Raw genomic sequence first — 15,790 nt, forward strand, 5'->3', positions numbered from 1 at the left:
TAATAAATTTGAAATAATTTAAGTGCAATAATAGTTCTTTAAAGTTCTGTATAATTCTAGAATAACTGAGATTTAGTATGTCATGTTGCTGCAGCTAGAAAGGATATTTGAGCAGGTTAATTGACAGGTTATCCATTCTTCAGGAGAATACATCTTTCAAAATAAAACTGGCTTCCTTAATCCCTCTTAACTATCTCGGATTAATGAAGAAAAGCAAGGGTTCTCTAAGAACCAACTAGAAGCAGAAGCAATCTTCAGCCATATATTTCCAATCAGATTTTACTACATACTTTGCTGAGTAACAAACTGTTATACATTGTTAGTCCAGAATACAGAGTACTGTATTCTGTATTGTTCTGAGGAATAAAGTCCTAGACCACCACTACAAGTTCAGGTTTTATTAGAATAGTAAGAATGATCATCTTTCTGGAGACAAATGCAATGTCATTCACTCACTCACTTTATATTCTCATTTGATGGTACTTCTGGAAGTTCCACAGTTATCATGCCATCTATGTTGGTCTTTCCGATGAAGACTGGCTTGGTACGAAGCACGTCTGGTGCAGTCTTTGCTGTCACTCTGTGCTGAAGACCTCCAGCACTATTCCCTCTGTTTGTCAGCACAAATGAATACGATGTCTCTGGCTTCAAGTTAGTGATCAGCTTTTGAGTAGCACGTCCATCAACCTCCACCACCATTTTGCCATCATCATAAAGGATCTAAGTTAATATAGAAATCAAACGTGTTTTTTGTTAACAGGGAAGACAACAGATATTGTCACACTGAATTCATGAATGAGCCTAGCTATAAATTTAAAATGAAAGTTTTGGGCATTTTAGGCCGTAAGATACTACTAAATTCACTACTACAATTAAACCGCTTGTTATGGGCAGAAAACAAAAATAAACAACACAAAACAAAAAACAAAAACAAACAAACAAACAAAAAAAAACACTCCATATTAATTCAAAGTAGAGCAAGCACTCCTAAAATCCAATTTCACTTATTCAAATTCAGTATCTTTGCTTGAATCCAGAATTTATATCAAGGCAAACTTGCCCTTAAATTCACCTTGATTTATTCCATCCATATTTGATATTCAGAAAAGTTTTTGAAATATTTATTTTATTAAATACTGCTCTTTTCTGGCCATTGCCAGAGATCAAAAAAAAAAAAAAAAAGATGGATAGTCATGCAGAAGTAATGACAGGTCAGACTGCTATTTACATTGAGTCTCTTTATCTGGCTAATGCCAGATAAGTATTAGTGGAATACTCCAAAAAGCGTGTTATTGCAAATGTGAGAAGATGAAGAACAAGGCATACAGTTAATAGTTACTACAGAAAAGAGTATCAATAAAAATAAAATTACTGTTTTCACTATCTAGTCTAAAATATAGTAACAATGAACTACAAATTAGCAACATGTTCATACCATGAATAACAACCACTATCAGACTAGATATTGGATATTCAGACTTGGAAATACTGCCATGACAACAGGAATTGCCAAAGGACTGAATTTAGCAGCTTGGGACAATATTGCTGTTTAGTTTACATTCTTAAAAACAGCAATACGAAAAAAAGCTACACGTTCAGTAAGCTACTTAGCCAATTGAATGTCATCCCCAAGTTTCCCTCTAACAAACAGAAAGCAGCTTACTTTGAAAGGCAAGGCTGAATTGTAGTTTTCTGGAATTTCCCAAGACAGCAAAACGGAAGTCTTCATTACTGCTTTAACATGAAAATTTTTTGCAAACACTGCTGGAAAAAAGGAAATGTATATAAACAACGTCATGTAGTTTAGATTTTCCATGGCTACCTGGGAGTTTTAGCTTTCCATTTAGGCCAAAGAAACAACATTAATTAAATTCTCCTACCTGTTTTCTCATACTTAAATACAACGTTCTAACTCGCTCTTGCTCTTATCTAGTGACAACCCAACATGTAAGTTCTCCTTACCTGAACAAATTGTGAAGATGTTAGCCAGAACTTTCTTGACAAGGGACAACTGAATTCTAAGGCATCCAAAACATATTAAGATTTACATACTTTACCTTTTGTGTTTGTTGAACCTATTTTTATGAATGGGCCGGTCAGTTTTATTTACAGCTTCAAAAACCCTGATATCCAAAGACCGATACTCCTTTAAAGGTCAACGCCATAAGCAGACAAATCCTACCTTGATCCACGGGTAGTGTCCTGAACTGGACACTTGGACTATATGGACCAGGCCCTTTGCTTGTGTGGGCACGTACTTTTACATCATATGTGGTATCTGGTTTTAAGCCAGAAAGTGTCATAGAGGTATCAGCAGGAACAACAGGGAGTTCAACTGGCTGGTAAGCGACATTGATATCTCTGTACAAGATGGTGTATTTGGTGATAATGCCATTTCTCTCTGCCAAGAGTGGCATCTGCCAAGTTAATTGAACTGATGTAGCAGTAGAGCTTTCTGAGTGGAGGTTTTGGGGAAATCCACTGGGTACCTCTTCAGGAACAGAAATCTCTTTAACCATCTCCTCCCCAAAGCCCACTTTATTTCTAGCTGATAGCCTGAAGACATAAGAAGCTCCTTTATGAATGTCTGTGGCTGTGAAGTGATCTTCCTTGTCTGAGAACTCCATGGTTGTAAATGTATCTACATCCTTGCGACCAAACTTCAGGCGGTAACCCTGTAGCGGTCCAAAGGTGTCCACAGGAGGGTGCCACTGAATTAGAGCTGTGTTCATCTGTGTGTGGCTAATCACAAGCCGAGGTTTGCCTGGAACTGTAGCACAATGTTATTTAAAGATGATAAATATAAACAGAATTGCACATAAAATACTTCAGTCTAGTTTTAAAAGGAATATAGATAAGTTTTCTTCCCTCACTCTTTGTTCCACAGATCACTACCACATGGAAGAAATAAATGCCTGCTTCCTGTACTACTGAGTCATACCGTGTAATGAACTATGATAGTAAAAGCATCTATTGTCCATTGTATACTTCCCTTATCATTCGAAATACCGTGCCTTCCCTTACTAAATACAGAGAACATTCAGAGGCACAGGAGCACCAGTCAAGAAGTAAAACTTCAAACATACATCTTATGACTAGTTCTGTCTGACTTAGAAATCTTTGCTTGAAAAATAAACCGTCAAAAGTATTCATTAAATTAATCCAAGGTACATTTCTGCTGTTCCTGTAAATTGAATATAATTAATAACAATAACAGTATAACAGTGATAATAATAACAGAGACATTATGAGTTTGTAAATCTGTTTAACATAATTCTTGCCATTGAAAGTTTAAAATGTCGTAGATGGGAAGTAAGGCCAACCTTGTCATCAGTCACTACCACAAATATCACAGCACCCTACCATATAATTTTCAGTATATAAATGACCTCCAGCATGGGATGTTTCAGATTGGAGTGGTAGCAAGATTTTGAATTTAATTTCTTGATTAAGAAATTGCTTCTTAAGAAATTGCCCTGCTTATCACCTGTTGAACTAGTTTCTAGCATGTTTTGGTACAGATGAACTGGCTTTCTTCTTCTGAAGTCCAAGTTTACTGGATGCTCTTCTGTACCTGCACACCAGATGTGCTCAAATTCTAAACCAGTACCTAACAGGCCCATTTGTGCTGATTCATCTTTTAGATACATTCAGACCTATTTAAAAGTGTGGCGGGCATACTCATAGTGGAGGACCACAATAAATCTATGTTAGGGTGAAATGCTATTACAGCTAGTATGGTATACATTTCTGGGGTCTTGATATCAGCAGCTTTCATTTAGCATTTGTTTTGTTATGTGTCGTGTTTTTTTTTTTTTTTAATGTATTCATTGATTCACATTTGCTTACGTACTTATATATTTAATTTCTATGTTCATGAAATAATTATTTAATTGTAATAGAAACAGATAATTTTAAAATATCCATAACAGTATTCAGATATTTGGTATTCACTGTGTGCCAATACCTGACAGGTCAAGAAACTAGAGTGGTTTGGGGAGTAGTATTGCTATGACAACAGTCTTCCACAAAGACTAATTAGTTCCATGCACATTCAAAGCCTTCCCAAGTGAATATAATTGCTGTACCGCGATCTCTGGTTCCTGTATTTAAACACTTCAGTGGGTTTTATTACTTATCTTCAGGTCTCAGGCACCCAAAAAATCAGATTCTTATTGTCAAAACTTCTGATTACCATTCCAAAATGAATTAGGAATGAGGAGAGAGGAATGGTATGGCTTGAGGAAAATTCTGCATTTAATAAGCTCTTTCCTTGTTATATCTGTCATAAGTCCTGACACTACCCCTAACTGTGTATAAATTGTAACTAGTTTTTTATAATTTTTCCAATTATCCTTCCTTTTAAATATTCTTCCTAGCTTACCTGCAGATATATTCCTAGGAGTTGTGTATGCTTTTTCCTACACTTGTTGTTGCATAGAGAATATCTCTCTGACTTTTCCTTATTGATTATTATGAGGCGTTATGGAAAAAATAAAAGGCTCTGAAGACCTTTTGCAGGCCATACATGTTAAAATGTCTTCAGTAACATTTTTTCTTTCATTTCATTTCTAAAACCAGGAAAGAAAACTGAGTAAAAGATGAGATCGCCGAGGCGATCAGCTCCGAAAAGATGCGATCACTGAGGTGATCAGCTCTGGGGCAGACGCGTTCTGCAACAGACTGGGGGATTGGGACAGGCAGGGCTTTTTTTCTGGCATCGAGCCCACTTGAGGGAGCCACCAGGACACTGCAGCCCTCGCGAGGGAGGCTGACGAGGCTAGGTGGAGCCAGCAGTGCCCCCTCTCTGGTCTTTCAAAAGCTGCCCCTAGGGAGCATGGCAAGCAGTGCAGGAAAACAGGGCGTGGCACGTCAGAAAGGAGTGGTGCGGCAGTTCGCGCAGGGAGGGCGAGCATGAAGGGCAGAGCATTCCCCTGCGTCCATATGAACAACTCCTCTAACAGTGGTGTACCGCTAGCTAGGCTGCAAGGGTCTCCACGAAGCACAGTGCTCTCTCTAGGAAGTCTGTACACACCCAGATTGACTGTCCACTCAAAAATGCAGCAATTCAGGTCTCTGGATGCAGGGAGTGTCTGAGCCTGTTGCTGCCATCTGCGGGAGGCAGAGACACTGTGTGCGTGAAGTGCAAGCAGGTGGATGACCCGGTCTGCCGGGTGGCAGAACTCAAGGATGAGGTGGAGAGGTTGAGGGCTATCAGGGAGTATGAGCGGGAGTTAGACTGGTGGAGCAACCCTGCAGGGCCTGAAGGAGAGGTACTGGGGTGAGACACCCCAAATAGGGGTGGACCCCTCCCCTGTTGCTGTCAGGCAGAGGGAGGGGACCTAGGAGTTGAGGAGGAATGGAGACAGGTCCCTGCTCGACATTGCAGGCGATGCCTCCCCCCTACCAGCCCCACCTTCCCAGGTGTACACAACAGATTTGAGGCCCTGGAGCTTGAGAGGTAGGTGGTGAGTTAGGTGGTGAGGATGAGGTAGAAAGTCTACCCAGGAGGATGCCTAGGGTGAGGAAGTAGACCCCACGCCTCAGGACTGCCTCCACCAAGACAGAAAGTGATTGTTGTAGGCGACTCCCTTCTCGGGGGAACAGAGGGCCCTATTTGTCGGCCTGACCCTACCCATAGGGAAGTCTGCTGACTCCCTGGGGCCAGGGTCAGGGGCTTTGCAAGAAAGCTTCCCAACATGGTTCACCCCTCTGACTATTATCCTCTTTTGATAGTCCAGGCTGGCAGTGTGACATTGAAGGGAGAAGCCTGAAGGCTATCAAATGGGACTTTAGGGGCTGGGACGGTTAGTGGATGGAGCGGGAGTACAGGTGATGTTTTCATCCATCACTACAGTGGCAGGGAGGGGTACAGGGAGGACACGGAAAGCCCACATGATAAACACGTGGCTAAGAGGCCACTACCAACACAGAAATTATTATTTTTTTGACCATGGGGCGCTTTACTCGGCACCCGGCCTGATGGCTGCAGACAGGTCCCTATCTTTAAGGGAAAAACTGATCCTAGGCCAGGAGCTGGCAGGGCTCATTGATAGGGCTTTAAACTAAGTAACAAGGGGGACGGGGCTGAAACAAGGCTTGTTGGAAGTGTGCCAGTGGGCACAATGACAAGGCTGGGGTAGAAGGCAATGGCCCAATTGAAGTGCATCTACACTAATGCACGCAACATGGGTAACAAACAGGAGGAGCTGGAAGCCATCATGCAGCAGACAGGCTACGACTTCGTTGCCATCATGGAGCAGCAGGCAAGATATGACATGGTTGCCACAACTGAAATGTGGTGGGATCACTCCCATGACTGGAGTGCTGCAATGTCTGGCTATAGGCTCTTCAGAAGGGACAGGCAGCACAGAAGGGGTGGTGGTGTGGCTCTCTATATTAAAGAGGGTTTTGATGCTGTGGAACTCGAGACTAGGAATGATAAGGTTAGGATCCTATGGGTTAGGATCAGCAAGAAGGCCAACAAGGGAAGCATCCTGGTGGGGGTCTATTACCGACTGCCGAACCAGGATGAGGAGATGAATGAGGCAGCTGACAGAAGTTGCAAAATCGTCAGCGCTTGTTCTTGTGGGGGACTTCAACTTCCCTGACATATCCTGGAAGCACATCACAGCCCAGACAAAGCAGTCTAGGTGGTTTCTGAAGAGCGTGGAAGATAGCTTCCTGATGCAGCTGGTTAGTGAGCCTACCAGGGGAGGTGCCCCACTAGACCTTCTATTCACAAACAGAGAAGGACTGGTGGGAGATGTGGTGGTTGGAAGCTGTCTTGGTACGAGTGACCATGAAATGGTAGAGTTCTCTATTCTTGGAGAAGCCAGAAGGGGACCAGTAAAACCGCCGTATTGGACTTCAGAGGGCACACTTTGAGCCTCCTCTTCTCCAGGCTGAACAAACCCAGCTCCCTCAGCCGCTCCTCGTAAGACTTGTTCTCCAGACCCCTTACCAGCTTCGTTGCCCTTCTCTGGACTAGCTCGAGCACCTCCATGTCCTTCTTATAGTGAGGGGCCCAAAACTGAACACAGTACTCAAGGTGAGGCCTCACCAGAGCCAAGTATAGGGAGACAATCACTTCCCTAGCCCTGCTGGCCACACTGTTTCTTACACTTACACACTGTTCTTTCGCCAGACCCGGGGAACTATAGGCCTGTTAGTTTGACCTCAGTGCCAGGGAAGCTCATGGGGAAGATTATCTTGAGTGTCATCACATGGCACTTGCAGAGCAAGAGGCAATCAGGTCCAGTCAACATGAGTTTACGAAAGGCAGGTCCGGCTTGACGAACCTCATCTCCTGATGAGAGAACCTCATCTCCTGATGAGGAGAGGCTGAGGGAGCTGGGATTGTTCAGTCTGGAGAAGAGGAGGCTCAAGGGTGACCTTATCGCTCTCTACAGGTACTTTAAAGGAGGCTATAGCAAAGTGGGTGTTGGTCTATTCTCCCACGTGCCTGGTGACAGGATGAGGGGGAAGGGGCTAAAGTTGCAACAGGGGAGTTTTAGGTTGAATATTAGGAAAAACTTCTTTACTGAAAGGGTTGTTAGGCATTGGAATGGGCTGCCCAGGGAAGTGGTGGATTCACCATCCCTGGAGTTCTTTAAAAGGCATTTCTATGTTGAACTTAGTGATATGGTTTAGTGGAGGACTTGTTAGTGTTAGGTCAGAGGTTGGACTTGTTGATCTTGTGGTCTCTTCCAACCTAGACAATTCTGTGGTTCTATGAAAACACACTTAGGAATGAAGATGTTAAGAACACTGTGTGACTTCACTATTAGTTGCTGTTACTGTACTGTAGACACACTTCCCTTTGGTGATTTTTTTTTTTTCCTGCCTAGTAATGTAAATGAGGCTTTTATACAACTAACAAGATATAAGCAGTTATTCAGATGATAAATATTCAGTTTTAAGTAATTTCTCATGAATAGTAAGCTTGTCCAGTAAACATTCAGATCTTTACTCACCTTTAACATATGCTATATTTAATGGATATAATCTCACTCATTTTCATACAGCTGCACCTGATTTATACCTTTAAAAATTAGACCTGAATGTCAGATCCATCATTAGTTTTATTTTAGTATTGAAATAGCTCATTTTCAGGGGAAAGAAGTCAAATGGAAACTCTGACAGAATAGGAGGGTGTACTTCAAACCTACAAGCTCTTGGTATTAATGCATTTATCATTCCTTCGCCCGCCTAATGAATTCTCAAAGGAACAGTGAGATGGAAATTCTTGATATTGACTATATTTAAAGTTTCCTTTTACAAATACCTGCATATGAATTTTCCTTACAAAACAAGTTCAGTGATGGCAAGATGTAACAGAAGGCAAAGAAATGTTAATATATACCAGAAGATAGGAAGGAGCAAAATGGTAACTAGCTGTTATTCTAGAGACTAGGATAAAGAGTTACTTGTCTACAAAGTGAAGGAAATGGCAAGGACAGTGTGATATATCTGAATTTACATGCATGCCTCTAATTCTCCATTGCTCTGCAGTCACTTGTGATTTTATGGGACATGAGATTTGTTTAATTTTCTTAAAAAGCATCAGAGATCTTGGAAAAATGATTCATGGATAATAATAATAACTAAATGCATAGAGGTTTCAAGTTTTTCATGCAGGTTTGCATAGCCTGTGCTTGTATCTAGGAACTAACCATCATGGTCAATATAGCTGTGTTTATTATAATTGGAAGCTGAACTTCAGGAAGAATGAGATGCCACCTTTCCTAAATCAAGTTCAGATGCAATTAAGAAGTAAACATCACATTTTTTTTCCAGACCAGGAGAATTCAGGAAAGAAGAAGTTGGAATGGATGATTCGGTACACGTCAAGAGTAATGACTGAAAGGTCAGATCTGAGATGCAGGTATATGGAGGTTTTGCCAAGACAGCTGATGAGACTAAATACAGTATTTCTCAAATTAGTGCAAGGTGTGCTCTACATTCAGTTTTAAAAATTAAGTCAATCAGTATAAATACCAAATGCAAACTGAAAACAGTTTTATGGTCTATTCTGCCCCAATTTATGCCTCAGATTGCCTCTATCTTCAGCATTTTAAAGGCTGACTATCATTTCTTGTTTTCTAATTCTGTATGAATAATTACATTCTTCTGAGATAAGTTGTTACTGGCATACAGGTTCTTTCCATGTTCTTACTGATAGGTAGCAGCATTACTTTTCTTACACTGCTCAGGAAAGCCCTCCACAAATTTTTCAAATATCTTTCTCAGCAGTGAATCTCATTTTTCCTCTCCAGGAAGACACCAATCAAAATGGAAGAGCTACTAGAAAGTATAAATATCACTTTCTAAAACAGAGAGGGAGAAAGGGGGACAGTGATTCTGTTTTTCTCTAAATAAATGAAGGGCCCTATACTGAAACAGAAAAAAAAGTTGTCCTATAAACATTTTCCACATTACAGAAAATTTCCAAACAGTAGTAGCAAAAAGATAGAACAAGTATAAGGATTTGTTAAGAGGTTATATGAGTATTACCTGCACCAGTAGTAGATACAAGTTTGGGCTTGCTACGTGCTCCATCACCTTTTGTTGTGTAGGCTGTCACAGTGAAGGAGTATGTAGTTTCAGGCTGAAGCCCAGAAATTATCATTTCCTAAGAAGAAATAATAATAATATTTGTTTTTATTATTATTTTTTTTAAGGAGATCACAGAATCTTTAAGATAACCTCTGTATAATACATGCAGTGCACACACTTTTGTGCTACTGGAAGTGCTAGCAAGCATTTGAGAACACAGACTGTTTTGTGGGCAATACTTCATAATGTAGTATTTCACTCACTTAAGCAATAAAAAACAGCACACTTCTAAACAGAATGCCTTGAATAGACTAAGGCGTAAGGCCAAAGGCTTAGTGGTGTGAACAGTGAATAAGCCCTTCTGAAATATCTTGCTTGAGGAATCTTACTGATATTGTGAAATGCATGCATGTGTAGAAATGAAATATATTTTAAATTAGTCATTTACAGGTCATCATACAGGACATAGTTATAAAAGGCCTACATATAAGCTTGTTGCAGTTGTATCCAAACTTTTTATGTCATTATGGTTCAGCTGAATGAGAAAGCTTCTTTGCCTTCATAACACATTATTTGCAACCTGTACTGGTTGGAATTTGCATCTGAACATCTAAAAGAACTTGAGAAACAGATCACTTTTGAAGTCTAGAAGAGCTACCTAAAAATCATTAAAAATATGGTCCAAGAATAAATCTAACAGCTGACAGCAGCTAGAGAACAAATAACTTTTCAGCTAGTAGATGCACACACACAGACGCACACATATACACACAAAAGATGGCAAAGGGTCAGCCAACTGAAATGAATTAATCTTACATCATGTTATAAGGGCAGGCAGAGGAAGTCAAGCCTTGAAACTCATAAAATAATTAAACTTTATTTGTAAATATAAATGAACAGTATTTAGAGGAAACTGACTGGCCCAGATTTCCTGACTCATCTGCTTCCAGTTTTTAACCACTGGACGGCTCCTGTACATCCAGGTATTCACATGCCTGAATGGATTTACACTAAATTCCACTGCTGCCAGAGAGACAGTATATTTATGTGTCCTCTATAAAACTTAATAGAGAAATTATCAGGTCAGACTACATACAGTACATGAATTTTTCCAGATATTGGGTATGAGCTCAGCACAGATTTGATTAGAACTTAGCATTTTATTTGCAGTCCCCTATTAGCAATGTAGGAATAACAAGGTAATGACCAGAGGAAGTGGGCAAAAAATCACTGTAACAGAAGAAAAACACACAAATAAGCCCAGAAAATCATCAAATAGCAAATAACAAAACAACAATAAACAAAACAACAATAAACAAAACAAAACCAAAAAAAAAAACCACTCCTTAGAACCCATTTCAGAATTGAATTGAACCTAAAGGCCAGAATAAGTAAGACAAATTTTTCTTCTTTCAGGACTCTTCACCAGATATTAGCAGAATAAAACTGCAAAAGACAAAAACAAAACAAAAACAAACAAACAAACAAAAACATCCTTTTAAACAGCGATAAAGCTATAAGTCTTTTCTAAAACAAGTAGTACTGCATGATGTAACAGAGATGTGACTGCATATAATGTTGTCTTTTAAAAGTTTAACTTGGATACAGCAAACACATACTACTAAGGCATAAACAATGCAGGGCATATGACATTCCTGATAAAATATAACATGGAGTTATTGAATTACCAAAAAGGAAGCACAATTAAGTTCAACATTCATCTACAGAAAAAATCACTCAGAATGGATGTAGTAAAACTTTTGACTTTTGAGTATTGCTATGCAATTCCAAACCTTTTTATTTATTTATTTATTTATTCTTCTTATTTTTCTAACACTGTTTTTTAAAGAGAAAATGTGAGTCAAAGTTAGTAACAGCCATAAAAATAAGAAAAATAAGAAAACACAAACCATTTCTGAAATTTCAGCACCATGCTAAACCACAGAACAAACAAGCAATAACAACCCCCACTCTCTCTCAGGCATGAATGGGGACAGAAGTGCCATGCAGGAAAAAAAAAGAAAAAAAAAAATGTTGATGTTAGTACATGCATCTCTGCACATAACAAAAGAAAAAAAAATCAGAAAGATAAAGAGAGGCTACAAGCAAACATGAAAAACAAACAAAAAAAAATACAAAATACAAAACCAAAAAACAACATACACTTTTTCTGGCCAGTCAAAAACTACTCACATGTTCAGTAGTATCATCATATTCCCACTGATTGAGAGTAAAGAATGTTGGAAAGAAAAACAAAAGAAATGAAGAGAATTTGTAGCCTATTTGAAATATTCTTTTCTTCTTAATAGAAAAATAAGATGTCTGGAAAAATCATGTAGAATTTTAATTAATTGTGTAGAATCATGTAGAATATGGTTAATGTTATCAGGCCAGACATTTTTAATCCCACTTCTGGTCCCTTCAAAAAACAGCTACTTTTTGTTCCTTGAAAGATGAAAGAATTAATTAATCTTCTTGTACCATATAGTAATATTTCATGGTAGACTGCACCAGTAAAAGCCACTGGTCTACCTAGTATATTTAGTCACTAGCCTATATGCTTCACTTTCCCAGATTAATTCAGTGGTTTATTAATAGCTGGATGACACGATTTTTTTAGTCTTGAAATCTAACCATACCAAAGTCTTCTGCCATCAAAGACTTTACACCCTGCACAACCCTTGATCATAACAGTAAATGAAGGAAGAAGGAAGAAAAGTGATGGGAGGAGAAAGGAGGTGACTATCTAAAGTAACTCAAAGGCAAAAATGCATTTCAAAGCCAAACTTGAACAAAGGGAAATATGGATTTTTCCCTTTATGATATTTGTGTTTCAATATCACATCTAGTCTCCTCTTTCTGACCTTCTAGGTTTTAAAATTATTTTATACTACTACCCCATATGGCTGAAACTGAAAATCTGAGCAACCAAAAATGAAGCATAGAATAATCTCTTTTTCCATTTCCTTTTCCTTTTCCTTCCTACCCACATACCCTTTTCCATCTTTATTTTCACTTAATTTAAGCTGTAAGAACACTATGTTTTGGAAAATAGATAAGTACATACATATTGGTAGACAGGGAAGTAAAAGAGTAACAAGGACCATCAGGAACTGACACTGAATACAGTACTGAATACTTTGAGGGTTTGCCAGCCAAATGGAGTGCGTAAGGGATCTGTTCTCAAAAAGTTATCTACAGAGCTAAAGTAGGGGGGATTGAAGCTGAAAGGCTTGCTGTTCACATAAACTCGTGGCTTCGAGACTGGTGTAACCGGCAGAACTTTGGGTTCTTTGATCACGGGAAGGTCTATGCTACACCGGGCCTGATGGCACCGGATGGGATGTGCCTCTCTCGGAGAGGGGTAAGGATCTTTGGTCAGGAGTTGGCAGGGCTGATAGATAGGGCTTTAAACTAGAGTCGAAGGGGGAAGGGGCTAAAACCAGGCACACCGGTGAAGACCTAAGGGATGGTATGCTAGAATCAGAGGGGCTGTGTGCCAGTGAGGTCCTTCGGTCAGATCCACAAGGTGCTGAGTGTAAGGAGACGCACCTGAAGTGCTTCTACACGAACGCACGCAGTATGAGGAATAAAATGGATGAGCTAGAAGTCCTGGCCCAGTTCCGCAACTACGACATCATCGGCATAAGCGAAACCTGGTGGGATGAGTCCTGTGACTGGGGTGTTGCGATAGATGGTTACAGGCTCTTCAGGAGGGACAGGCAGGGTAGGCGAGGTGGTGGGGTGGTGATGTATGTGAAGCAGTGGCTGGACTGTGTGGAACTTCAGGTCGGCAATGGCAAAGTTGAGAGCCTCTGGGTAAGGATCAAGGGACGAATGAATAAAGGGGATGTCGTTGTGGGAGTCTATTACAGACCGCCTGGCCAGGACGATAGCGCCGATAAATTATTCTTTACAGAACTAAGAGAGGCCTCGAGATTAACTCCCCTTGTCCTTATGGGGGACTTCAACTTGCCGGACATTAACTGGGAGTGCCACACGGCTGACACGAGCAAGTCCAGGAGGTTCATGAAGCACCTAGATGATAACTTCTTGGTGCATGTGCTAACGGAGCCAACTAGGAAAGGAGCCCTCCTAGACCTGTTGCTAGAAAACAGAGAGGGTCTGGTGGGAGATGTGGTGATTGGTGGCCGCCTTGGTCATAGCGACCATGAAGTGGTTGAGTTCAAAATTTACGGTGACAGAAGGAAAAGTGCCACCAAAACCTCATCCCTAGATATGGGGAAAGCGGACTTCAGGCTGCTCAGGGAACTAGTCAGCAAGGTCCCCTGGGAAACTGCTCTTGAAGGCCTCGATGTCCACCAGTGCTGGTCATTCTTGAAGTGATGCCTCCTAGAAGCACAAGATCAGGCAATTCCTAAATATCGCAAGTCAGGCAGGCGGGGCAGGAGGCTGGCGTGGCTGACCAGGAACATTCTAATGGAGATTAGGTGGAAACAGAGAGTGTTTCGCTACTGGAAGGAGCGCCAGGTGTCATGGAAAGAATATAGGGATGCTGTTCGTGTTTGTAGGGAGAAAATTCATGTGGCCAAAGCACACCTAGAGTTGAAGCTGGCTGTGTCTGTGAGAGAAAATAAAAAGGGTTTTTTTAGATATGTGAATGGAAAAAGGAGAACTAAAGAATACATAGGGCCGCTCCTTGATAGGGAAGGTGTCCTCACAGACAATGACATAGGCAAAGCAGAGACGCTTAACGCCTTCTTTGCCTCTGTCTTCAATGCCGATGATGGGCTTCGGGACCCAGGGTGCCCTGAGCTGGAGGACCGGGACGGTGGGGATGACAAACTCCCAACCGACCCTGAACGTGTGCGGGATTTGCTACTCCACCTGGATCCCTACAAGTCCATGGGTCCGGATGGGATTCATCCCCGGGTACTGAAAGAGCTGGCGGACGTCATTGCGGAACCTCTCTCAATTATTTTTCAACGATCCTGGGAATTTGGAGAGGTCCCGGTAGACTGGAAGCTGGCAAATGTTGTGCCGATTTTCAAGAAGGGTCAGAAAGAAGACCCTAGCAATTACAGGCCTGTCAGTCTCACGTCAGTGCCTGGTAAAATCATGGAGAAGATGGTTCTCGAACTTACTGAGGTGCACCTGGGGGACAAAGCAGTCATTGGTCCCAGCCAGCATGGGTTTGTGAAGGGTAGATCCTGCCTAACTAACCTGATTTCCTTTTATGATAAGATCACCCGTATAGTGGACCAAGGGAAACCAGCTGATGTGATTTTTTTGGACTTCAGCAAGGCTTTTGACACGGTTTCCCATAGGATCCTAATGGACAAAATGTCTACCATACAGCTAAATAAAAACATCATGCGATGGGTGAGCAATTGGCTAACGGGCAGGGCCCAAAGGGTTATGGTAAATGGGGCTGCGTCAGGCTGGCGGGCGGTCACCAGTGGGGTCCCTCAAGGCTCCATTTTAGGGCCGGTACTTTTCAATATTTTTATTAACGATCTGGATGTAGGAATAGAAGGTATTTTGAGCAAGTTTGCTGATGACACCAAACTTGGAGGAGTTGTGGACTCGAATGAGGGTGGAAAGGCCTTGCAGAGGGATCTGGATAGGTTGGAGAGCTGGGCGATCACCAACTGCATGAAGTTCAATAAGAGCAAGTGCCGGGTCCTGCACCTGGGACGGGGAAACCCTGGCTGCACGTACAGACTGGGCAATGAGACGCTGGAGAGCAGCCTAGAAGAGAGGGATCTGGGGGTCGTGGTAGACAGCAAATTGAATATGAGCCAGCAGTGTGCCCTGGCAGCCAGGAGGGCCAACCGTGTCCTGGGGTGCATCAAGCACGGCATCGCTAGTAGGTCAAGGGAGATGATTGTCCCGCTCTACTCTGCGCTGGTGCGGCCTCACCTCGAGTACTGTGTGCAGTTCTGGGCACCACAGTATAAAAAGGACATGAAACTGTTGGAGAGTGTCCAGAGGAGGGCTACAAAGATGGTGAAAGGCCTGGAGGGGAAGACGTACGAAGAACGGCTGAGGTCACTGGGCCTGTTCAGCCTGGAGAAGAGGAGGCTGAGGGGAGACCTCATCACAGTCTACAACTTCCTCGTAAGGGGGTGTCGAGAGGCAGGAGACCTTTTCTCCATTAACACCAGTGACAGGACCCGCGGGAACGGGGTTAAGCTGAGGCAGGGGAAATTTAGGCTTGACAACAGGAGGGGGTTCTTCACAGAGAGGGTGGTTGCACACTGGAACAGGC

General features: G+C 41.7%; 1 protein-coding gene across 18 annotated transcripts in view; it reads right to left on the minus strand.

Annotated features, from left to right (window-relative positions):
* Positions 1-15,790, minus strand: part of PTPRD (protein tyrosine phosphatase receptor type D) — a 1,303,784-nt gene that overhangs the window by 120,264 nt on the left and 1,167,730 nt on the right. For 8 of the 18 annotated variants that reach the window (XM_084505446.1, XM_084505434.1, XM_084505444.1 and 5 more), the window contains 5 exons: positions 11,752-11,778; positions 9,517-9,634; positions 2,183-2,770; positions 1,664-1,764; positions 461-720 (listed from right to left, as the gene is read on the minus strand). In XM_084505446.1, coding sequence (XP_084361572.1) covers positions 461-720; positions 1,664-1,764; positions 2,183-2,770; positions 9,517-9,634; positions 11,752-11,778 — 1,094 coding nt within the window. The remainder of the gene's footprint in view (positions 1-460; positions 721-1,663; positions 1,765-2,182; positions 2,771-9,516; positions 9,635-11,751; positions 11,779-15,790) is intronic. The other 10 variants (XM_084505438.1, XM_084505437.1, XM_084505439.1 and 7 more) reach the window with 5 other exon arrangements.

Source organism: Aythya ferina (assembly GCF_964211825.1).
Source record: "Aythya ferina genome assembly, chromosome: Z".
Lineage (NCBI taxonomy): Eukaryota > Metazoa > Chordata > Aves > Anseriformes > Anatidae > Aythya > Aythya ferina.